The sequence below is a fragment of the Falco cherrug genome, chromosome 4 (genome assembly GCF_023634085.1).
Source record: "Falco cherrug isolate bFalChe1 chromosome 4, bFalChe1.pri, whole genome shotgun sequence".
NCBI lineage: Eukaryota > Metazoa > Chordata > Aves > Falconiformes > Falconidae > Falco > Falco cherrug.
In genome coordinates this window covers 106,277,197-106,300,576 of record NC_073700.1, presented here as the reverse complement: position 1 = coordinate 106,300,576, position 23,380 = coordinate 106,277,197, and the positions used below count along the sequence as shown (strand labels likewise).

General features: G+C 40.1%; 1 protein-coding gene across 4 annotated transcripts in view; it reads left to right on the top strand.

Annotated features, from left to right (window-relative positions):
• The window catches only part of KAT2B (lysine acetyltransferase 2B), a 45,307-nt gene extending 22,666 nt beyond the window's left edge, over positions 1-22,641 (top strand). The window contains exons 8-18 of one of the 4 annotated variants that reach the window (XR_008732140.1): positions 234-359; positions 2,486-2,622; positions 4,039-4,247; positions 8,312-8,438; positions 11,629-11,739; positions 13,254-13,397; positions 16,067-16,181; positions 16,920-16,956; positions 17,265-17,324; positions 17,422-17,506; positions 20,635-20,686. Coding sequence is in view for 3 of the 4 variants with exons in the window: in XM_055709699.1 (XP_055565674.1) it covers positions 234-359; positions 2,486-2,622; positions 4,039-4,247; positions 8,312-8,438; positions 11,629-11,739; positions 13,254-13,397; positions 16,067-16,181; positions 16,920-16,956; positions 17,261-17,324; positions 17,422-17,506; positions 20,635-20,828 (1,349 nt within the window). In the remaining variant the exon portion in view is untranslated. Of the gene's footprint in view, positions 1-233; positions 360-2,485; positions 2,623-4,038; positions 4,248-8,311; positions 8,439-11,628; positions 11,740-13,253; positions 13,398-16,066; positions 16,182-16,919; positions 16,957-17,260; positions 17,325-17,421; positions 17,507-20,634 lie in introns of all 4 variants that reach the window. The other 3 variants (XM_055709699.1, XM_055709700.1, XM_055709702.1) reach the window with 3 other exon arrangements.
• The last annotated feature ends 739 nt before the right edge of the window (positions 22,642-23,380 follow it).

Genomic DNA, 23,380 nt, shown 5'->3' with positions numbered 1-23,380 from the left:
TGCTATTTGCAGCCTCTGTCATCCAGCAGTAATACAGTGCCTCGTTAGGTAGAAGTTTAGAAAAATATGTTGAGATAAAGCTTTCATGCCTCTGCTTGTGAACTGGTGGCACTGCTCTGTTGCACATTAGCTGGTACTTGTCAGGTGGTGGGTGTGATGTTGGGTCCATCATTGTGACAGTCCTTCAGCGTTCTGTGTCCTGATATTTTTGTTTCTCTTTTATGCCTTTGCAGTTATCAGTCCTCCTCCTGTGGCAAGATCTGTTTCATACAGTGCAAGTCCTTCGTCTCTGGAGCAACCCAACAGTGGGAGTATGAGTCCTGCTTGCAAAATTTCTTCTGCCCTTGACCCAAACCTAGGTAACAGAGAGGGAGGCTTGCTTGTTTAACTAGCATAAATGGCAACTGTATTTGGAAAAAAAAATGTTTGAATGAAGTTAAAAAGGGGAAAGGTCTGCTGGTGTCAGAGGGTGTTGCAAAATACTTTACTTGGAGCACATATATTATGAGCCATGAAAAAATGTTTCATTTAAATGAAGACAGAGTACAAGAGGCCATTGCATATTTTTTTAAAAAATCTTTTAAGGTGCTGAACTTGCATACAGTTGAGCCATAAAGAAAAGCACAAACACACCAACCAGGTTTAAATTTAAAACCTGAATAAGGTCAGGTTAAAAAAAAAAAAGTTTTTGGGGAAAAGTAGTTGTCAAATGCATAAATTCTCAAAAATAATTCCTTTCCCAAACACCTCAGGATTAATGAGCCTGTCAAGAAAATTTGTAGGTCAGACACATGATCGTGAGCTTATGTAAAGTGAGTCCTCAAGAAAGAAGAAAAAGCTAAATGAATTCTTAGCCTCAGTGTTCACTACAGAGGAACTTAAGGCAGCTCGTAAACTTCAGCTTTCTTTGAGGGACAGGTTGGGAAATGGTCTTCAAAGTGGGAATGAGTTGAAGATACTTTTTTTTAATTACAGATCAACAAAATGAGTAGTAAGTAGTCACTAAATAAATTATCTTTTTTGAGAGTTTGAAAAGAAATATGGAATTGATGAACTAATCATTTTGTGCAGCTGAGTCATCATTGGGATTGCCCTTGGCACTACAGAATTGAAACACCACAGATGCAGAACCAGTTTCTAAAGGGGTTCTAAGAGAATTAATGAAATTGTAAGTCTCCTATTTCAGGCAGTTAGAAGAAACAATAATAAACTGATTAAGAATGGAATGACTAAATGCGTGAGTAATATCATGCATGGAAATTCAATGTACTTTTTTATCTGTGAAGGGCTTAGCGAGCATTTGGAAAGGGTTTTGCGTACCTGGATTTACAGAAAGGGGAAGGACTCCAACGTGAGTCCTTCCCACGGGCTGCAGTTCTTCATGAACTGTTCCAGCACGGGTCCCTTCCACAGGGTGCAGTCCTTCAGGAACAGACTGCTCCAGTGTGGGTCCCCCAAAGGTCCACAAGTCCTACCAGAAAACCTGCTCTATCATGGGCTTCATATGGGTCACTGTATTCCTTCGGGCACCCACCTGCCCCAGCGTGGGCTCCTCCACGGGCTGCAGGTGGGTACCTGCCCCACCATGGAGCTCCATGGGCTGCAGGGGGACAGCCTGCCTCACCGTGGTCTTCACCAGGGGCTGCAGGGGAGTCTCTGCTCCAGTGCGTGGAGCACCTCCTGTCCTCCTTCTGTACTGACCTGGGTGTCTGCAGGGTTGTTGTACATATTCTCACTCCTCCTTTCTGCTTGCGCAGGGTTTTTGTTTTTTTGTTTTGTTTTGATTTTTTTTTTTACCTTCTTAATGTGCTATCCCAGAGGTGCTACCACCATCACTGTTGGGCTCAGCCTTGGCCAGTGGCAGGTCCATCTTGGAGCCGGCTGGCACTGGCTCCGCTGGACACAGGGGAAGCTTCGGGCGTCTTCTCACAGAAGCTACCCCTGTAGCCCCCCCTTCTACCAAAACCTTGCCACGCAAACCCAATACAATGGATTTTTCTAAGTCAAATATGTATGACATCTGACTGTATGTGCTGCTTAGCTTACAAAAAGGGTGAAATAATTCTATAATGGATACTTAATTCCAGTGAATCCGAAATGGGATTTCATGTTACCTAGAAGTATTCACTATAATTTTTGTATTGAGCACTGACCTTCCGAGAAAGCAGCACGGAGGTTCACTGCAGAAAATGTTGAATCAAAAAGGAAAAGCGAATAGTTTCACTGTGAATTTGCAAACGCATAGGAGAAAGAGAAGTATATTAATCCTGCTTCATGCTAATATCCCAGGGCAAAGACAGAATTACAGCAGTGATAAATAAATGAAATCTGAACAATACTTCTCTTTCTCCTTTTCTATAGGGAATTAAAAAAAACACCCAAAACTTGACATACAAACTAGAGAATATAGCATAAGTCCTAGACTTCATAATGTAAGTCTGTAACAATTTCATTGTTTCTAATTTGTCCTGGTTTTGTTTTATAGGGGAAAAGAGAAAAAATAATGAACCCTATTCTCTGGAGGATTCCAAAAGACCAAGGATTGTAGGAGATATTCCTATTGAGTTAATCAATGAAGTAATGTCAACAATTACAGATCCTGCAGCAATGCTTGGGCCAGAGGTAAGAAATATATAAACCTGGTGTTGCAATGGTCTGTTTGTAAATGGTGTGATTTTAGTAAATATTCCACATGGACAGAGTATTGTAAGCTACGAGTCCACAAAACTTGCTATGCTGTCAATAAGAAAAATAGAGACGTTTGAAGAGTATGATTAGGTGAGAAAAAAATGCTGATGAAATGCATCATTAACGTGAATAGTTCTGATTTTTTTTTTTTTTATGCATTGTGTACTGTTTGCAAAGAGAATTGGAAACTAGTGATAGTAAAAAAAGTGGATTCCAGGTTATTTTGCAAGGTACTTCTGTTACACAACAGTTCCAGAGTATGCTTTTTATTATTAATCATAGATGTAGTTCTTAAGGTAAATGGGGTTCAAGTATTGCAGCAGAATGAAAGATCCAAAGTTAAAACCTCTGTTAGTGCAGAAGGGCTGATCTAAACAGTTATTTGCTCCATCTTCCACAGTTGCTCTTTTTTTCTGCTGGAAGAGAAAAACAAACAGAATTGCAGAATTATGCCATGTACAGAATTGCACAGTTTCGGGTTTTTTTTTCTTTTTCTTTTTTGGCTGGCTTTTCGTCCTTCTGTTTCCTTCGCCAGGCTGTGTTTTGCCAGCAGCTCTTGTTTGCCAAGGTTTAGCTAGAGACTGCTGAAGATTTGGAACCCCACCTACATTTCTTACTCAGACTATATACTGTGACTGATGGCTCTGCGTATTACAAATGCTGTGCCAGTCTGGCTGTTGGGGCTGGCAGTGACTAGAAACACAGCAGCCAAACTTTGCTCTAAAAAGTAAACAGTATGTGCATGCAGAGATGTTTTGGCATTGTAAAGTGATCTGGAAAAAAAAGTTAAATCGTCTGTATTGAAAAAATTAATCTCCTTTCAAATATATGGATGCATTCCTAGATACATAACAGCAAAATCAGTAGGCATTAAAATGTTCTTTTTAGGCTTTTATAATAGTGGCATAGATAGTGGAAAACACTACTAAAATGAAAAAAAATACAGCTTTGCCTGTACCACCATTAAAATACGTGATTTGCAGTATGTGTAGGCGAATCCACTGCTTTTGTCCAAGCTGGCAGGACTAAAGAAAATATGAAGACTTAGGGGCATAGGCTTCAACTGGATGAGTGTGTCCCTCGAGAGTTTGAAACTTCTTGAGTCATAGCCATCGCTGTTGTTACCGAATCTTTCTGAAAAGAAGTTTGAATAAGCCTTTGTATGCTATAGTATAGACTTCCATCCAGCTTATTTGATGGTGTCACTTCTGCTAAAAAAGTTAATCATTGGTAGCTCTATTTTTGTAAAAAAGATGGCTTGGAAAAAAGAGGGGTGTGTGTTTAAGGCTGTTCCATCAGAGGATGTGAAATCTCGAAAACGTGACTTTGTTCCTCTTTTGTGTGGTGCAGACCAACTTCCTCTCGGCGCACTCGGCCCGGGACGAGGCGGCGAGGCTGGAGGAGCGCAGGGGGGTGATCGAGTTCCACGTAGTTGGCAACTCGCTGAACCAGAAGCCCAACAAGAAGATCATGATGTGGCTGGTTGGTTTGCAGAATGTGTTCTCCCATCAGCTGCCTCGAATGCCGAAGGAGTACATCACACGCTTGGTCTTTGATCCGTGAGTACTGCTGGAGAGGGGTTTAGGGGGTGAGACGAAGAGGGTGGTGCTGGTTGCCAGAGCAATGTAGGAAGGGACCAGCAGAGGTGGCGTGGAGGACGGCTCTGCCTGTGCTAACCTTTTCCCATCTTTTCAGGCTCCCACTCACTCCTGGGTAATCTAATTGGATTCTACCCAAATACTATCTCGGTGGCTGTATTAATGACAAGTGACTTCTTGTTGTGGGACTGTGGTGGGTTGACCCTGGCTGGACACCAAGTGCCCACCAAAGCCACTCTACGATTCCCCCCCCTCAGCTGGACGGAAGAGAGAAAATACAGCGAAAGGCTCATGGGTCAAGATATAAGGGCAGGGAGAGATCGCTCACCGAGTACCGTCATGGGCCAAACTGACTTGACTTGGGGAAATGATTTTATTACCAATCAAACCAGAGTAGGACAATGAGAAAATAAAAAATAAATCGTAAAACACCTTTCCCCTACTCCTGCTGTCTTCCTGGACTCAACTTCACTCCCCAGTTTCTCTCCCTCCTACCCCTGAGCAATGCAGGGGGCTGGGGTCAGTCCATCACACGCTGTCCCTGCCGCTCCTTCCCCCTCAGGGGGAGGGTCCCCACACCCTGCCCTGCTCCAGTCTGCAGTCCCCCCCTTCTCCCCCAGACCCCTTCTTGAGGTGCTACCACCATCACTGATGGGCTCAGCCTTGGCCAGCAGTGGGTCCGTCTTGGAGCTGGGTGGCCTTGGCTTTGTTGGACATAGGGGAAGCTTCTGGCATCTTCTCACAGAAGCCACTCCTGTAGCCCCCCTGCTACCAAAACCTTGCCACACAAACCCGATACAGGGACGTGGGCCTGTGGGGAAGGCTTCTACCTATCTTGTACTTTTTAATGTCATAATTACTTTCTGACTTTCAGTTCTAACGCTTATTAGTGGTTTCCAGGCCCATACTAAGTTGCAGGCTGCTCCATCATCTGTGGAGATCTTGCACCAAATGGCAGCAGAGACTGAAGTTTTTTGATGAGAAGAACTTGTGTGATTTATGAAGAACAGTGTTCAGCTTTGGACCTTTCCCTACAAGACTTTGAGGTGCTGGAGCGCATCCAGAGAAGGGCAGTGAAGCTGGTGAAGGGTCCAGAGAACAAGTCTTATGAAGAGCAGCTGAGGGAACTGGGGTTGTTTAGCCTGAAGAAAAGGAGGCTCAGGGGGGACCTTATTGCTCTCTACAACTACCTGAAAGGAGGTTGTAGGCAGGTGGGGATCACTTTCTTCTCCTGAGTAACAAGAGATAGGACAAGAGGAGATGGCCTCAAGTTGTGCCAGGGTGAGGCTTAGCTTGGATATTAGGAAAAATTTCTTCACCAAAAGGGTTGCCAAGGATTGGAACAGGCTGCCCAGGGGAGTGGTTGAGTCTCCATCCCTGGAGGTATTTGAAAGGCATGTAGATGTGGCACTTCAGGATGTGGTTTCATGGCAGACTTGGCAATGCTAGGTTAATGGTTGGGCTTCATGGTCTTAAAGGTCTTTTCAACCTAAACAATTCTGTGTTTGTATAAACAGCAATGTTTAAGTCGGCATGGGAGAAATCACTCCTCATCCACCCAAGCACGTTGCTTTTCTCTTGATCAGTGCAAGCTTCTTGGCTTGCTTTGGGTGCAGCTTTACACTGCAAGCACTTGAAAAGAGACACACTGGTTGTAGCAGCATCCACAGTTTGCATGTGGTCCTCCACCTAGCCCAGTGTCCTGACTGAATTGTGCCTCAGCTGCTCAAGCATGAAGGGAGGTTCTCCTCAGCGGTGTCCACTTTTCCAGCATTGCGTTTCTCACAGGGTCTGCTTCCTTTCAACGGTGTGTTCTCCCAAAATTTCTGCCTCTGAACAATCTGTCCCCGATAACAACCTAGGGCAGGGGTCCTCAAACTACGGCCCGCGGGCTGGATACGGCCCCCCAGGGTCCTCAATTTGGCCCCCGGTATTTACAGAACCCCCCCGCCCGCCCCCGCCGGGGGTTGAGGGGGAAACCAAGCAGCCGCAGATGACTGCCTGCCACTGCATCCGCGCGCCGGCCCCCTGGTTAAAAAATGTGAGGACCCCTGGGCTAGGGTTTTACTGCACTGACTGCAGCATTTCGCAGTGGAGGGGGCAGGCTCGTTGCTTTGTGCCAACAGAGACCTTGAGGAGCTCAGACTGAGCTGATCGCAGCCAGCTGTGCAGCCTGGTTTGTGGAAGAACCTGTCTCCACCACCAGCGATATCAGTGCCTGTCTTTGTGCCCAGTGTTATATTATAGCTGCAGCGGTTAGGAAAACATTTCTGGAACCATTCCCTCTGCGTTTAGGCTCACTGGCACTCCCTCAGCCATATTCTCTCGGTGCCAGCAAACACTGCTGCTGCTGGGGCTGTGCCAGCCCTGAAGCACAAGCAGCCCAGTGCTGGGGGCTGTTGGACGGGGGCTCGGTCTGTGGGCACAAGAGACTGATCCTGGGGCCTTCCCCTGGGTTGTTCAGGGAGGAACAGCACTTGTCTGGTGAGGGCCAGCACCAGCCCACTCTCTTCTACCTCTCCTGTGTTGGGGTAAGAGGTGCTCAGCTGGGAGAGAGAGCCAGCGCCGGGATCCTGTCTGAGTTTAGGAGCCGGAGCAGCATTATGGTCTCAAGCAGAGGCTACTGGCTGAGAAAGCCACCTTCCCTCATAACCAGATAGCAAAGCAAATTTCTGAAGCAGTGGTGCTGAGTCATGGCTTTCCCCCATACTTCCTACTGGGAAAGACTCTTCTAGCAGGTTGAGAGGAACTGCTGGTAGTTAAGTGCTCTTCAGTATAGATATGTGTCTGGAGAGCAGTCTGTGCTTGAGGAGGAGGTACGGCTATTGCAACAGCTAGGAAATGCCCTCCTCTGTGTGCCTGAGGCAAACATTGACCCGAAGGGAGCGAAGCACATCGCCTGGGCAGCTCAGGGTACCCCAGCGTCTGCTGTGAGTCTCCAGGGACACACACACTGGAGACCCGTGCTAAACAGTGGGTACCCCCAAACCTGCATCAAATGTGAGATACTGGAGTCTGACAGTTCTCTTCCCAAATCTCTTTTTTTTCAGTTATTACCTTACTTACTATCGCCTTTAATGTTCTTATTTCCGAAACGGCCATCCTTACTGAATCTTGTTACTTAAACAATTCAGACATGAGTAAACAAAATTAAAAGCTCAAACTACTGCATTTGTGCTGTCGTTCCACAAACAAAAAGCACTAAAATAAGTACAAGGAAAAGAAGAATATATAAAATGTATAAAATCTCCTTCAATGGTAGCACATAAAACATAACTACTCTTCAGACCACTGTTTATGGCGAGGGCTTACTTTTCGCACTAACCTTTCCCCCAAAAATGATGTCTTCTGTAAATTTACTGTATTTATACGATACCATGTATTGAATAATCTAGAAAATGGGTGCAGTGTCAATCTTTCCAGACCTTGAGGGTTACACTAAAATTTTAGTCCTTGACACAGGAGTTCAGATTGCACCTTGTTACGGTTTCCTGGCAGTCAGTGTAAGAGCAACAGAAATAGATACTTATTCTGGTCTTGATTCCTCTAAGAGAGGGTCATTAGAAATAACAAATATCATTTCTTGCATCATCAGCTGCATTTGAAACTGGTAGCTTAGCTATAGAGAGTGCATGCAAGGAAACAGGAATCCGTTAGAGAGGACTTACTGTCCTGTAACTCCATTAATCTCTATAATGTAGTCAGGGTAAAATCATCCTGAGAACTGTGCAATGGCATAACTGTCGGCAATAGACTCAATGAAAGCAATACAACTCTTTATTTATTGGGCATTACCCTAGTATCTAGGAGTACTTGGTGAGGCCAGGACCTCGCTGCGTGAGTGATTAATTTTACGGTAAATTCAAAGCATGGTGTTAGAATAGCAACTCTTCTATAGATATAAGCATATACAATTGCATTAGCATTGTGGAAAAAAGCGAGTCAAGTTTCTGAAAAAAGGTAGGTAACGGCATTTGATGTACTATGTGCTTGAATTAAAGTGACTGTTGTTTTTGTCTACTCAGGAAACACAAGACCCTTGCATTAATAAAAGATGGTCGTGTTATTGGTGGTATCTGCTTCCGCATGTTCCCCTCCCAAGGATTTACGGAGATTGTTTTCTGTGCTGTGACTTCCAATGAGCAAGTCAAGGTAAAAATAATGCTCAACTAGAGTTTATTAAATGTACTTGAGTCCCATTTTCTGCTGCACATGCTCCTAATTTTGTTAGCCACATTGAATATATTGAGGAGTTGCCAAACAAAAATAGAGTTTGAAAGATACAGTGATTCAGAATATAATACACAAAACCTAAACAAATGTGCAGATTTAGAATTGTCAGCGTAATAGTAGGATTACTTGTAGTTAGTTAAAGAAATAAAATCTTTCTCAATACAACAACAGGGGCCAGTAGTCTCCCATTCTTGGACTGTTCACTCCTCTGTCTCCAGCAGTTGCCTCTCTGTGTAGTGTAACACCTCGTGGTTGACTTGAAACAAGTATTGCTTGTGTGTGACTGTAATTTGTGTTCAATCACTTCGTCATGGTTACATGACTACAATCAAATATCTATCTATAAATTAGATATAGTTTTGCATCTCAAAATAAGCGCATGGTCTATTCTATACACTCTATTTTTGAGTTAATTTCACAAAATGTTCTCCGAGTGTTGAGAATTAGCAGCTGTGTTGAAAAAATATAGATCACTACGAATACAGGAGATCCCTTCTGCTTTCCCTGGGACTATTGGTAGATCTAACTGTGACTTTGGGGATTTTGCCTATAGATGGTGCTGTAGCTTCATGTTTTTCAGTTGAAACTGCAAGAGCCGAGGGGTGGGTTAATTCAGAGTTCGTAGCAGTTGAGCATGCAGAAATTGTGTGCCTTGTGTTGAAGGGAAGACCTCTGGGTGTGGAAGGATAACAGAGCAGGATTGAAAGCCTGTGACAGCTGTTTGTACTTGGAATATATTTGATTTTATTCAGCGCTGGTGTTAGAGGAACGTTGCCTTACACTTAGCAGTGGTCTGTCATAAAAGTATCTAAGGCATTTTAGCAAATGCAAAAAATAATGGAATATGCTGAAGTTATATCTATTCTAAGCTTGACTAGTTGATAAAAGGGGTGTTTTAATTCCACTAAAACAACCTACTGCACTACACTGCCAAAGTTAGGCTGCCAAAGGTGTGTTGTGATTCTCCAGGAATAACCTTTCAGAATATAACAGAGCAAATAAATCTGACCAATCAGAGAGCCTTCGAGGCTGCATATGCACACATAATGCACAATTTATTCTGCTACCCTCTGGGTGCCTTGCTGAATCAGTTGACTCTGTCTGAAAATTTACCTTCCCATGTTCCTGTCCGAGTAAGGTGACCCCTACCAGCAGGTAACTGAGAAAAAAAGAAATGTTCACACATGGATGAACTGCCTACTCTTGGGAAAAATAAATTCCTATTTTAATTGAGATTGTGGCTGGATTAAGAAATATGGGTACTGCTTTCCTTTATATGTGATATCTAAAAGTTGGGTTGGTTTTGAGATAGTTTGATCCCATGTTACAAAATTCTTTTAGATTTTACTGTACATGGCTTAGTTTCCTTTTAGGATTGTTAGACTTTTGGCAAATGTTTGTGAGAATGAATGAATCCTGTGAAGATTATAAAAATAATAGGTTAGCAAAAAATGATTGAAGTAATTGCCATCATAATTGCTGGAATTTCTTTCAGACACAAAGCTGACGCTTTTTGTCAGAGATTAGGTTCTTGAGAATTACTGGGATGAGTTGCAGTGTTTCAGGTGTAAATAAAGGCAGTCTTTCAAATGCTGTCCCTTTCTCGCTGCTGATGAGAAGGGAAGTGAGGAGCTTGGCTAGTTAGTGTACTGCTAGTCTTCTTTTAAGGAAAATATTTTTCATTAAAAATTTCGGTTCGGAGTTTTTGTCCTCTTCAAAGAATTTGAGAACTCAGATTTGCAATTAGAAAGTCTCTTCATTATCTTGAGCGCTTCTGAGTGTGAAGAAATGCTATACCACTTAACATGTTGCCAGTTGTCAAACCACTTCTGTATATTTGATGCTGTGCCTGATGTGTGCCACTTGAACAAGTGAACATACAGCTTTAAGAGCCTCCTCAAATTCAGAAGTACTTATTTTTACACATATGAGGGGTCTCAATTTCAAATATGAGGTCCGAATGCCAGATGCGCCAAACACTAGCTGGAAAGGAAGGGCACAAATGTTATACCTAGATTAGCAGGACTTTAAAGAAAACGTGTCACTTCTACATTTTTTGTATTAAGCTTCAGCACTTACCTAACTTGCTTTTATCTGGCTATTTCCATGTTTGGGGCTATTAAATTGTGACTTGAATCAAAAGTATGTATTTTCTGATTTATTTTTCTGGCTTATGTACATAAGTGAAAATTTCCCCAGTTTTCAAGAACAAAGTACCCAGAACGATTCCGTATGTATTTCTGTAAGTGTCCAGTTAGTCTCCATGATGTTAGAATTGGAATGTATGCAGAAGCAACACATTATTATGGGCTTTCCTGTCTGTTTCACATTTTTTCATCTCACGGCAGAAGAGGAAGACTATAGCTTACTTGTGAATAAATGGAACTTTTTGTTTACTTTGGGGTTGAATGAAAATGAAAATTATTCCTGTGGGCAGTCAGAAGGCATAGCTATTTATTTGATTGTGGACTAAATAATTTTCTGCTGCTTATTATGGTAATAACTGTTTCACTGTACCCTCTTATGCCCTGTGATAAATTCAGATGAAAAAATCTTTGAGGCAAAGGCTGTTTCTGCTACAGGTGCACAGAACACAGTGAAACAGGGGACGCATCTCAGAATGGTGTTCCTCCTTTTTTGAAGTTTCCAAGTGATACGTCTAAGAAAGGGTGCTCTATTATTAAAATATACGTAGTTTTGCTATTGGTGAAATATGTGACCATTAATAGTTGATATCTAACTTAAAAGGAAAAAAATAACGTCTGCACCTTCAATTACAGCTTCCAGGACAATGTACCTCTGTAGAGCCATGCTTTTACCCCTACAGAGTCTAGGTTTTGGTCTCCTTTAGATTAAAAGTGAATCAGACACAAGAAAATGTGGTATTTTGTGTTCCCTGTTGGGCCACAAAGATAGCCTTACAAGGCTGAAAATGGTTTTATCTTGAGGCTGCTTCACCAAGTATAGTTAGGAGAAAATCTTTAAAACAGGATCTAGAGGAAAGGCTGCATTTTGAAAAACAGTCTGTAATAACCCTTAGTCCACAGTTTCTAATGTGTGCAGTCCCCAAAGGCTTTGCAACGGCTTTCTCCTCGTACGTTTCACACAGGGTTATGGGACTCACCTAATGAACCATCTGAAGGAGTACCACATCAAACACAACATTCTCAACTTTCTCACGTACGCAGATGAATACGCTATCGGCTACTTCAAAAAACAAGTAAGTCAATGTAAGAAGTTCCTTGATGCAAGAAGTTAACACCTAGCAGTGATGAACTAAAAAGCTAGATCTGACAAAGTAGTTGGATAAAATGCATAGTGCAATTTTATGTGTGTATTTTTTATCTACAGATGTGCTCTGTGTTCATCTTGTGTAATGGTATTAGCTTATAATGCATTTTACTTCGATGGAATCACCTGAATATAGGTGTGCGGCCTAGCAAATGTAGAAACCAGTCGAATATGGGTTGGCTGCTGCTTCATTCATTGGCTGCATTCACTGATTCTGTAAGAGGTGTAAGAAAAGCCCAGACATACCTGTGGCAGACTCGAAATTACCTGACCTGTGCTCACAGCTCCTCCTGATTTGAAGCGTGAGGTTCAAGTTCAGGAAGGATTGTGATGTCTAATCTGTCAAAATAGATTTGGTAGATTAAACAGGTATCAACTATCTGGTCAGATGGCAGAGTGAAGATGGAGTCAGACTATTCTCAGACATGTACAGCAATAGGACTACAGGCGACAGAAATTGGATCGTGAGAAATTGCAACTAGATAGAAGTTGGTTTTTTTTTTTTTCCTTCCTGTCCTAAGGGTGGTGAAATACTGGAAAATGTTGCCCAGAGAGGTTGTGGAATCTGTCCTTGGCAGTCTTCAAGACTGGACATGGCCTTGAGCAACCAGACCTGATGAGACCTGCTCTGAGCAGGGAGTGGGCTAGGTGACCTCCTTAAGTCTATTCCCAACTGCAGCTGTTCTGTGACTTTGTATATAAAACTGATACAATTTGCTCTTCACACATTCAAAATGAATAAAAGCGGGGCTTGTGATGCGGCTGTGCAGACAGACCCTTTTTGTGTCTGAAATGTCCCTTCCCCAGTTTGAAGGTGCCCAGTCTCCATGTAAGTCTGAAGCCACTGATGGTAAATTGAGGCAGAAGTCCTGGTTTGGTTTCTGCATTTTACTGAGGCTGTAACCTCTGTAACAGAAGAATAACATGCAGCCAAAAGGGAGAGTCCTATGCTGCTTTTTATTGTCTTGGCTAATTCTTTTGTGGGTTTGTTTTTCAGTTAACTTTTGAACTGTATGAAGACTGTGGTATAACTTTGGAAAAAAATACTATGTTTTCTTGTTATAAAATTACTGTATTTCATTGACTTCAGAGCAATTTTGGTTGACTGATGACTACAAGACTAGCATCCTTTAATATTAAAATAGCAAATATTTTGAAAAATCCAGGAAATTTATACACAGTGAAAATCTTTTTTGACCATCTCTTAATCTTCCTATCTCCCTTGCTTTCCTATGCATATAAGCAATTAACTATTCTTGTATCAAGTGACTCCCATGAGAAGGTGTTTGCGACACTATTAACCATGGTCTGTAACTCGTCCTGTTGTATTGTCTGTATTTTAACATTATAATGAATTTAGTTCTAAATCATCATAGCCTCTCAGTTAAAACAAATGTAAAAGGAAAATGGCATCATGACAACTTGAGTTTTTTTCTTCTTCAGGGTTTCTCCAAAGATATTAAAGTACCAAAAGCAAAATATGTTGGCTACATCAAGGATTATGAGGGTGCCACATTAATGGGATGTGAATTAAATCCAAGGATCCCCTACACGGAATTTTCTGTCATCATTAAAAAGCAAAAAGAGGTAAAGGCTGAAATGAAACACTGATTATTATGATGTATTCAGATGTTTAGACAAAATTCAGTCAGTGCCAGGCTAGCTTTGGTCTTTGCTTTGGTGCTTAAAATATTGGAATATGTACTTCTATTAGGTAGAATAATTCTTTCATTGAGGTCCCAGTGCTATAATTTTGCAGCTGAAACATTAATTTCTACCTTACTAACTTTATGATAACAGAAGTGTTGAAAAGTACTGGTATTTTGAGGAGTATTTCATAGCTAAATTTTGTCATAGATGATACTAAGCAAAATCTTGTGAGATTGATTTGTTCTGCAGCTTTGTCATTTTTTCCCCCCCCTCTATGACAGTAGTGTACTTTAGAGTGACTTTTGAATGGAGTGTTTGTACTGCGTGCCCTGTATTCTACTTGAAAGAAAGAGGATTACTTTTTCTGCCACTGTTTTAATATACCAGTCAAGGGTGGGCTGTCTTAAATTCCAGGCTGTGCCTTCTTAGAGCTTAAGTGGGATGTTCTTTCTTTAGTCCATAATAAATTAAATATAAATTTATAATAGAAATATATAAACTATATTCCATATAATAGCAGAGTTCAAGTGGGATGTTCTTTGTTTAGTCCATAATAAATTAAAGGTAAATTTATGATAGAAATACATAAATTATATTCCATATGATAGCATAGTTCATTAGTCAAAGAATTAAGACATTTCAAGTTGTGTTTAAATACCTTTGTGTGTTTTTAAAGACATACAAGTTACAAGGATAATTGGTTCTTTCAAGGTTGGTCAAATCTCATGACTTTTTATTGTGTTAAAATGCTCTTTTATGGAACAATTATTTTCATTCCAATATAACTATGTGGCCCGTGACTGCAGAAAGAAAGACAATATCTGAGTGCTATACATTTAGTTTACAATTTTTGTTTACGTTATTTTGCATTCTTCACTCTCTGATTTGGTGGGATGTCCACATTGTTTCAAAGCGCTTGGAAACACTCAAGTGCATTGGTCCTCCAGCCATCTCACGTCTACCATTATTAGAAAGAGAGCTTGTTGCTGTTGTATTTTCTTAAAGAATAAATATATACACCTTTGGAAGTGCATCTTAGGATTGCCTGTTTGACACTCAAAACATGGATTGGGGTTTTTGTTCTCCCTGTTCCAAGGAAATTTAGAAATGGCCCTCACAGTCTGCAGCTTTATGAAGAATGTTTGCTTGTCAGCTCAAATCAAAAGCAATGAAGATGATACCTGGACGTAAGTGGAATTTTGAGCATTGATGCTATAGATTAGGTACTGATTTGGTTTGCTGCTGGTATGGGCCAGTACTAGACATCAGAATTTTCTAGTCTTCTCCTTTTAGAAGTGAAGCTTTTAATGGGATCTCAGCTTTTATTTAAAGAGTCAGAGCATATGCCTATGGCTGCTAAGACCATGTCACCCGACCCTTGGGTGCTGGTCACAGAACCACCATTTGTGAGTTTGCACTACCTGGTGTGTAGCTTATTTACAGTCGTTCTAAAAAATAAGAAAAATCCCTTTAGGCAAAGCTTTGTGACCTGCTGACTCGTTAGTAATCAGTGTTACTGAATGAACAGCTCATCTGAAGCAGGAAGAGCCAGCCACTAGTTCCTAAATTGTAAGAAGGGGTTTAAAGTGGATTTAGTAATTAGTTTGAAAGTATTTTGACATTATGCTGGAATCTGGCCGTGGTGCTGTGGTATACTGCATTTCTCTTAACATTTGTAACCTCTATTGGAAGTCTGTTTTTTTTCTTTTCCTATTCTTCGAGAGAAAAGACAATGTGTGGGGGAGTGAAGCTCCTCAAAAATTAAAAATACATCCATCTTCATTATTTCCAAAGAAAATAGTCTCTCAAACTATGGTGTTCTGAATGGCTGTGCGTTTCTTTACTCCCACTTATGAAGCAAGCCATTTTGAAAGTGACATATTCAGGACACACAAAGCTTAGGGAAGTGTCTAAGCGTGTACCGAGAGCACCAAAGCAAATTACTTAGAATTGAGGTAATGAGATTGCAAAGCAGAACAGAGTGTACCCCAGAACTGGAAAAGCCTTTCCTGGCATTTACAAGCAGAACAGAATTTTGGTTCCAAAGAGCGGCATCATTCTGACTTCCTCAAGAGAAAATCTTCAGTAAAAGTACCTCTGACTGATATCTAAGAAACTCCTATAGTTGTATGGAGACTTCGAAGTGAACAGGTATTTCTAAAATTTTGGAATATGGACACGTATGTACATTGAAATAGGTGCATTCAGTATGTGCCTTGAAATTCCTGACCAGCTAGGATGAAGCAGTTCAGAAGCACCAACTGTTAGAATCGGAGCCAGTTCCCAAACCTGCTTCCAGGAAATCTCCTTCCCTACCTCTGCTGCCACCTTCCCAGGAGCTGTGCAGCTTGTGATCAATACGGCAAGCAATGACTCAGTTTCTTCCAGATTTGTGCCTAAATAGGCAGCTGAGAGACTTGGTAGCCTCATCTGCAGAACCAGTCTTCGTCCAGGTAGCCCACCTCTGTTACCAGCTTCGGTGGGTCTAGAAGGACCATCGGGTTAGGAAGCAAGAGCGTTTCTGTTCATCACAGTTCTGCATTAATCCTTTGAGTTACTTTTGAGCAAATCAGTTATTTTTTGTTTACTCTGCTGCTTTATTACAGATCATTAAAAAGCTCATAGAAAGGAAACAAGCTCAGATACGGAAAGTTTATCCTGGCCTTTCTTGCTTCAAAGACGGAGTACGGCAGATTCCTATAGAAAGCATTCCTGGAATTAGTATGTATCAACCTCTTTTAATGTATAACAGAAGCAGAACAGCCCAAGAAGGGTCCAAGACTAGAAATACTAATGTAGCCACATATTTCTTTTTGATTAAAATGGAATCGTTTTGGTCTGCTGATTTGATTTCTATTAAGATTGTTATGTTTCCCTTACAACTGCTGTCTTCAAGACTTCCCCAAGGCATCCCAGGCTGATCCTCTTTTATGTACACGTGTGTAATTTTATTATGTGATCCCCCTGTGATTTGTGTCACAGTGTAGTCAGCAGTTTCCCTCTGACTCCACTGGTATGCACTGCACTCTCTACTAGGATGAGTTCTATGCTACACACGGACTTACAGGACAAACCAGAATTAGAATATTTAAGTATCATCTTTTGGGGGATTTTTTTCAGCTGTGCTTTTCCGCACTTTATTCTCTGACTGTAGGGAATCAAACTGGATAACTTTGACATCGTTGTTCTTTACAGAGGTTGTGGTAACATATGCGCTGAATTACTGAAGTGTTTAATGTAGGAGTATTTTAGAATCTTTTCAGCAGTCTGGAAGAAGAGGTCTTAGGAAATTGAATGGGGCTGTAGGCTAGATTTTCCTTAGGAGTAACTTGTATTAAAACAAATCCATTTTACTGCAGCAGTGCTGAAATGGCTTATCTTTTTAGAGCTGCGATAACTCAATGTTTTGACCTACTGTAGTTCCCATGTAATCTTTCCTCTCATGTTGTTGGTGTACAGGAGAGACTGGCTGGAAACCGAGTGGAAAAGAAAGAGGGTAAGTGCTGCACAAAGTAAAACGTTGAAGCGGTTTGGAGATTCCTTTGAGAAAAGTCTTTAAACAACGTCATTTGATATTTCTTTAAATCCATTGGCAAATAGATAAATAATCTGCAAGGGATGAGTACTTAAGTGGGTTTGGTTGGATTTTTTTTTTTCCTTTGCGGGGTGTCTGTTTTCCCATTTTATTTCTTCCATAAAATGCTTGAAACTTTGGAGTTCTTTTTAGGTTAGGATGCTCATCATAGGAATGAAGATAAGGGATTCAAGCTAATCTTCATGTATTCATACTTTCTTTCAAGTAAGGAGCCCAAGGATCCAGATCAACTTTACAGCACATTAAAAACCATCCTGCAGCAAGTGAAGGTGAGTGCTAGTTCTAGTTTACCTTCTGTAACGATTTTTAAATGATTTCCAATATAGAGTTTCCATATTAGATACCTTACTTTTTTCTTTACCAAAGAGCCATCAAAGCGCTTGGCCCTTCATGGAACCTGTGAAGAGAACAGAAGCTCCTGGATATTATGAAGTTATAAGGTTTCCCATGGGTAATGCCATTAACATTTTTTAAGTATAGAGTTTAAAAATCTTTATAGCTGGAGACATAGCAGATAAATTGTAATCTGATTGTTTTATGTTAAAAGATACATATTACTTGCAGCTGAACAGCTTGCAGCTCTGAAGTACCAAAATGTACGATGCTGTCGTTTGAAATTTATGACTGCTTTGTGACATTTGTGAAGCATCTGTAATGTATACATGTGAAATCTTAGTATGCCCTAGAGAGCCCTAGCAAGCTCTTAAAACAGTGCAGTCAGGTAGAAACTTTCAGGACTGAGCTGGTTTATGTGAGTTGTATGAATATGTTTCTTGTGTGTGATAACTGGTCATTGCAGATCCTACTGGTATGTCAGAAAAATCTCAGGGCAAACTTTCAGGAACACCTGAGCATTTCAGTTGCTTTGAAATACAGATTTACCCTTTCCAAATCACACAGAGAAAACCTTTACCAAACGTACCAGGGTTTCCTAGTGAAGTCTTAACAGTTTGTTCCAGTTTAAATTTAGGAAAATGCTTCATGCAACTGATTGTAAGATAACTTTTGCGTTTGTGTTTTAGATCTGCCAGAGTTGTCCAAGGTGGTTTATTTACTTATTTTTTAAAATTTTTAAATCATGCAGCTATTGTTTATGCAGGATTACTTGCAAAGGGAAGTACACAACTGCTAATAACATTTTTCTTTGCTTTTGACTGCTGGGTCATAGAATATCAATGGTGATTCAGTGCTGTTCTAAGCAGATGCTTGTGTTGATTTGTATTGCAGCATATTTAAAACAGAATCCTGCTACTCCTGCATTGTTTATGCAATGTTCACCTCCATGTAGCTTTTAACGTTATTAGAGAATGAAATACAAGTTCATTGCAGGCTACTATTAATACTTCTCAGAGAAATTTCTCGGAGAATTAAAGTGTTTGTTCATGTTGCTTCACATAGGGTCCTAGGCTGTGTATACCAGTTTGGTATAATGATGTTTCAATATTCAACTTACGATTTCCAAATGGCAAATACATGTGCACTTTATAAAACAGCAGCTGGCTTCCTGTATCCCTGACACAAATGTATTTTCTAGCAATAAAGAAAAAGAATCTTGACACCGTCCCATGACAGTTTTCTGTCTGCTTTTCTGAGCAGAGGCTAGGTCTAGGTGGTTGTTTAATCTGAAGAGTGGTTGCAAAGAACTTACTGCCGGGGCTGGCAAACCTGAAGTAGGAATGTTGTCTATCCCTTCCTTGTTCAGATGTATTACGTTGGAGTGAGGGGAAGCAGCTCTCATTTTAGGGTTAAGCTGAAGACTTTGGTTTAGTTTTGCTTGTTTTTTTCAGCTAAGGAACCCAGCACAACTTAATCACGTTTTGATTTATGATCAGCTTCTGGGGTTTTTCTGCTCTCACCGCCAGCATGCTGATACTGTACAAAAATTGCTCAGACATAATTTCAATTAAAAAGAAACAGCATTGTATTTTCTTATGCTATCACATACAAGATACTCATTTGTCTTTATGTTTGCATACAGACTAAATTGTACAATATTTGAGAGATATAGCTGTAGGGTTTTTTTACTATCTCCTAAGGTCAGCTCTCATTTATAAACACTTTCCCCCCCTGTTTTAAGTGCTCTTTCAGCCACTTACTTTCCAGAAATAGTTTTGCATTTTTTTCCTTTTCATCTGCAATACAAAATCTGTATGGCTGAGTGACAGATGGAGCCAAACTTTCACTGTAGTTAGAAAGGAATAATTTAACTGACCAGCCAAGGCAGTGTTTGATTTAGAGTGAGCTGAACAGCCTTCTCAGTTCGGTACTATCAGACTATGGATATCTAGTTTAGATGTAGGTACCTATGTTTCAGACTTAATGGGAGCTGAATGAACCTTTGCTTTTGCAAAATATTGTGCAACGCTAGTGAATGGCAAGTTATATATCATTGGATGAGGTATTTGAGGGCATCTATCAAAAATTTCTTAAATAATTCCCTCAGGTCAATTTGGCAGGGTTTTCCTCTGCTTTACCAAAGTCAAATCTCCCTTACAACAAACCACCACCACCCCAAAAAAAACCCAAACAAACAAAAACATTCAAACCAAACCAAACCGAAAATACCCACATCTGTATTTTTACATCTTAAGTTTCAAGGTTTAATTCCTTTGCATTGGAGGTCTTTGATCTCAGCTTTCCTTGCAATGCTTCTGGGCAGTAAGTCTGCTCCATTTCAGCTGTTTCTGTTAGTTTCACAAAGGTGCTGCTGAAGCCTGGCTCAAGCATTGCTGGAAAAACAGTTGTTAGAGCATCTGAGGTGAGAAAAGCCAAGACATGCAGCACAGCTCCCACTACTTCTATTCCTGTACTTACTCCTAGAACGCTTTAATGTAGACAATATTTTTAAATGCCTGATAAGGATTACTGGGAAAGCAATTGTGTGAGCACTGAGATGGTTTATGTATTTTGTGGGTGACTGGTTTTAGTAGAAAAGAACACATTTCTTAAAGAATGTTCTGTAAGTAAAGGTTTTGTATGATGCATTCAAAGGAGAGATTTGTTCTTACATGACTCTTACAAAGGGATACATAACTATAAACTCTGAAGATGTAATTAAAATATATGTAAAGCATGGAACAAACTTAAATCTTTTTTCAAAGCTGCAAGTACTGCTTGTAGTACAGACAGATATTTCTTCTCTGCTGTGTTCACACAGAAGCAAGGATTTTAGGTTAACATACATGTTTTGCGATGTTTGAACTCTTTGCTGTTACACTCCTAAGGCCTCCTCGAGAAGAGTTGGCAACAGCTTTGCCTCACAGAGCAGTTAGTTACGGACATCTAATACCCACTGAAAGCTCAGAGACATATGAGAACACAAAACAATGATGCTTTAATCTTTTAAAGAAAAAAACCCCAGACTCTACACAAAATCATTCGTACAGTGAAATACTGCTTAGTTCCAGGGGCTCAGCTGCTGTTGGAGCTAGAAGAGGGACCATGCCTTAGATGAAGGCAATTAGGAATTCCAAATCCTAGCTTTGCCAGTTTGTGTTAAATGGCAAATCAGTCTAAAGGGATATTGCATATAGAAAGTATTTGAATCAAACGCTGTTAATCTATTTTTCTTCTATACAGATCTCAAAACAATGAGTGAGCGACTCAAGAATAGGTACTACGTGTCTAAGAAATTATTCATGGCAGACTTGCAGCGAGTCTTTACAAATTGCAGAGAGTACAACCCCCCCGAGAGTGAATACTACAAATGTGCCAATATACTGGAGAAATTCTTCTACACAAAAATTAAAGAAGCTGGATTAATTGACAAGTGACACTGTCTTTTTTGCAACCAAATAGTGTGCCTACTTTATGGGCAGGGGAAGCCGTTGTATATCTGAGTTTTGGGACTTTAAGGTTTCAAGAAACTTGTGTTTAATACTTAGCACTTTTAAAAACCCTTTTAGTTTTGCAAACATGTACTATACTGAAGTTACAAAAATTATTTTATTAAAATGCTTTATAATGTATTTAATTACAGAAAATTTCTTTTCTGTGCCCAATACCGTATGCTCATACTAAGTTTATCAGCTACAGCCTCAGAAACCCCACAAAACATGTGGGAAATTGCACATGTTTGGGAATACGAAGAAAATTCCCAAACAACAGATGTTATAGCTTACCTAATGCAGTACCTATTTGATAAAGTTTTATTATTTTTTTTTCCAGTAAAAAAGCAAATAGTAAGGGAAAACAACAAGTGGGGGGAGGGGTCTGAAACACTTGTTTCTTTGTAGAATCTTTTTATAAGATATTATTTTTTAAAAGAAACACTCAGCTGGTTGAGAAGCTGTGAGAGAAGAGCAGCCAGTTCTGAAAAAGGACTGCCTGTAATCTTTGATAGATGCAAGTTTTTCTATTCATTTTGGGTTTTGATAAATGCTTTACCTACAAATTGTAATCTCATAACCACTATTTTAAAAAAAGAATAAATACCTGTCTAGATGTGTAATGTCATAGTGACTTGGCTTATGCAGGACATAAGTACCCAAAATAACTTCAGAGAATTTGATTCGCATATACTAGACAATTTCAATTGGCTTAGTAGAGTTAAGGTTTTGATGCACTTCATGATCCACCCTATTTACTACTCTTCACTGATAAATTCTTTAGATTATTCAGCAGAGATAAAACTATTATACAACAAAGAAGTCAACATATGACAGCTTCTAGCTTATATACTTGGCTCTGTGGTAAACTGGATTTTCTACCAAGCTTTATTCTAAGTGCTTATTAACTGTGATTATTTAGACCCAGGAACATATTAACATTTTACAACTCACGTTAGTATATCTTCAAATTGAGCATTTATATATATAATACATATATTTTGCTGCTTACACTACATCTAAGAGGTACACAACTTCCTAATGGAGATCAGTACAGGCCAAAAAGTTGTCACTTGACATTTTCTAGAGTTTGTAACTGTAAATTATAATTGCTTTTGTGAAAAAAATTTAACTTTCTTTCTTGGTGTTTTATATTCACAGATGTAACACTGGTAAAATTCAATAGCTCTAAGACTGAAAAAAACCCAGTCCTGTGCTGTGTCAAAGAATATATTCCTGCAAAATTCCTGTGCAATGTTAAAACACAACTCAATTCAGCAAGTAGATGTCAGGAACTCCCTGGAAGTAGTAAATGTGGTACACAAGGTATTCAAAATGTTAACACTAGACTTACCATAGTGTTTTGTATGAGATTAGTCTGACCTGCATTTGGTTCTATAACAAAGGTACAGTGAGTATTTTTTTTTTTTAATAGCCAGTACTATAATGGGATAATGGGATGCTATAGTCCAGTTTTGTAGATTGGGCCTACAGATGCACCTGTTAAGCTTGGTATCCTGTGAAATTTTGTTATTTTCAGAGTAGATTTTCTTATTGTCTTTCAATCAGATTGTCTCTTCTATATTGAAACATTTGTTTTCTAATTTAAGAATTAATATTTTCATAGATACTGTGCAATAAAGTACGGTAGGATATGTGGTTTTGCAAATGCTTTAACAGCTGATGAACTTTACATTTGTAAAATTAATATATTGTACTGGTACAGAATAGTTTTAAATTATATATGTACAAAACCCTACTTGTTTTGGTCTCTTTTCATTAATTAGTTCTTGCACTGCAAATTACACACTGAAGCAATTTCACAGCTGAGCACAGCGAGTCTACAAGCGTGCAGTCAATGCATCTTCCAGGTACACTAGAAAACACGCAAAAAACCTTTAAGTTCACCAGGAGCATGGTGTGCTAAGCTGAGCTGAGCTTTCAGCATGGAAAGCTGTGACTGTTTGAAGTAGCACTGCCAGCTCTGTACTGAGCTACAGTTCTGTTACTCCTGTCTCCTCAGCATCTCAAACAATTCTTTGCCTTAGCTGTTCAAAAGTTTTGGGTTTATACTGCAAAGCACATTCATACTGTTTTCTCATTTTTGTCGACTTGACTCCCTTATTCACAAGTCACGATACACATAGGGGCAGGCTACAGTCCATGCTGAGCTACTCTCACCATGTCACTCATGCAGTACTTTGCATACTATGAACCCTGCACCTGTCCACTCCTGACAGACAATTAGAGTATGAAGACATTTTTTTGTTTTTCCCTTCCACCCACTAAGATTTAGTCCTGTGCCACAATAGTCACGTGCACTGTTCAGAGGGCAGCAAATACTGGTCAAAAGAGGCTTAGCTGTTTTTCTGGACACTTCTAAGAACACCAGATTAGGTGAGCTAGATTCAGACTCCTTCCTGCAGCTGTGATGGAACTGCAGCAATTCTTCAAGCTTACTCAGTCAGTCCAAAAAACCCCCAGACCCACCATGCCTG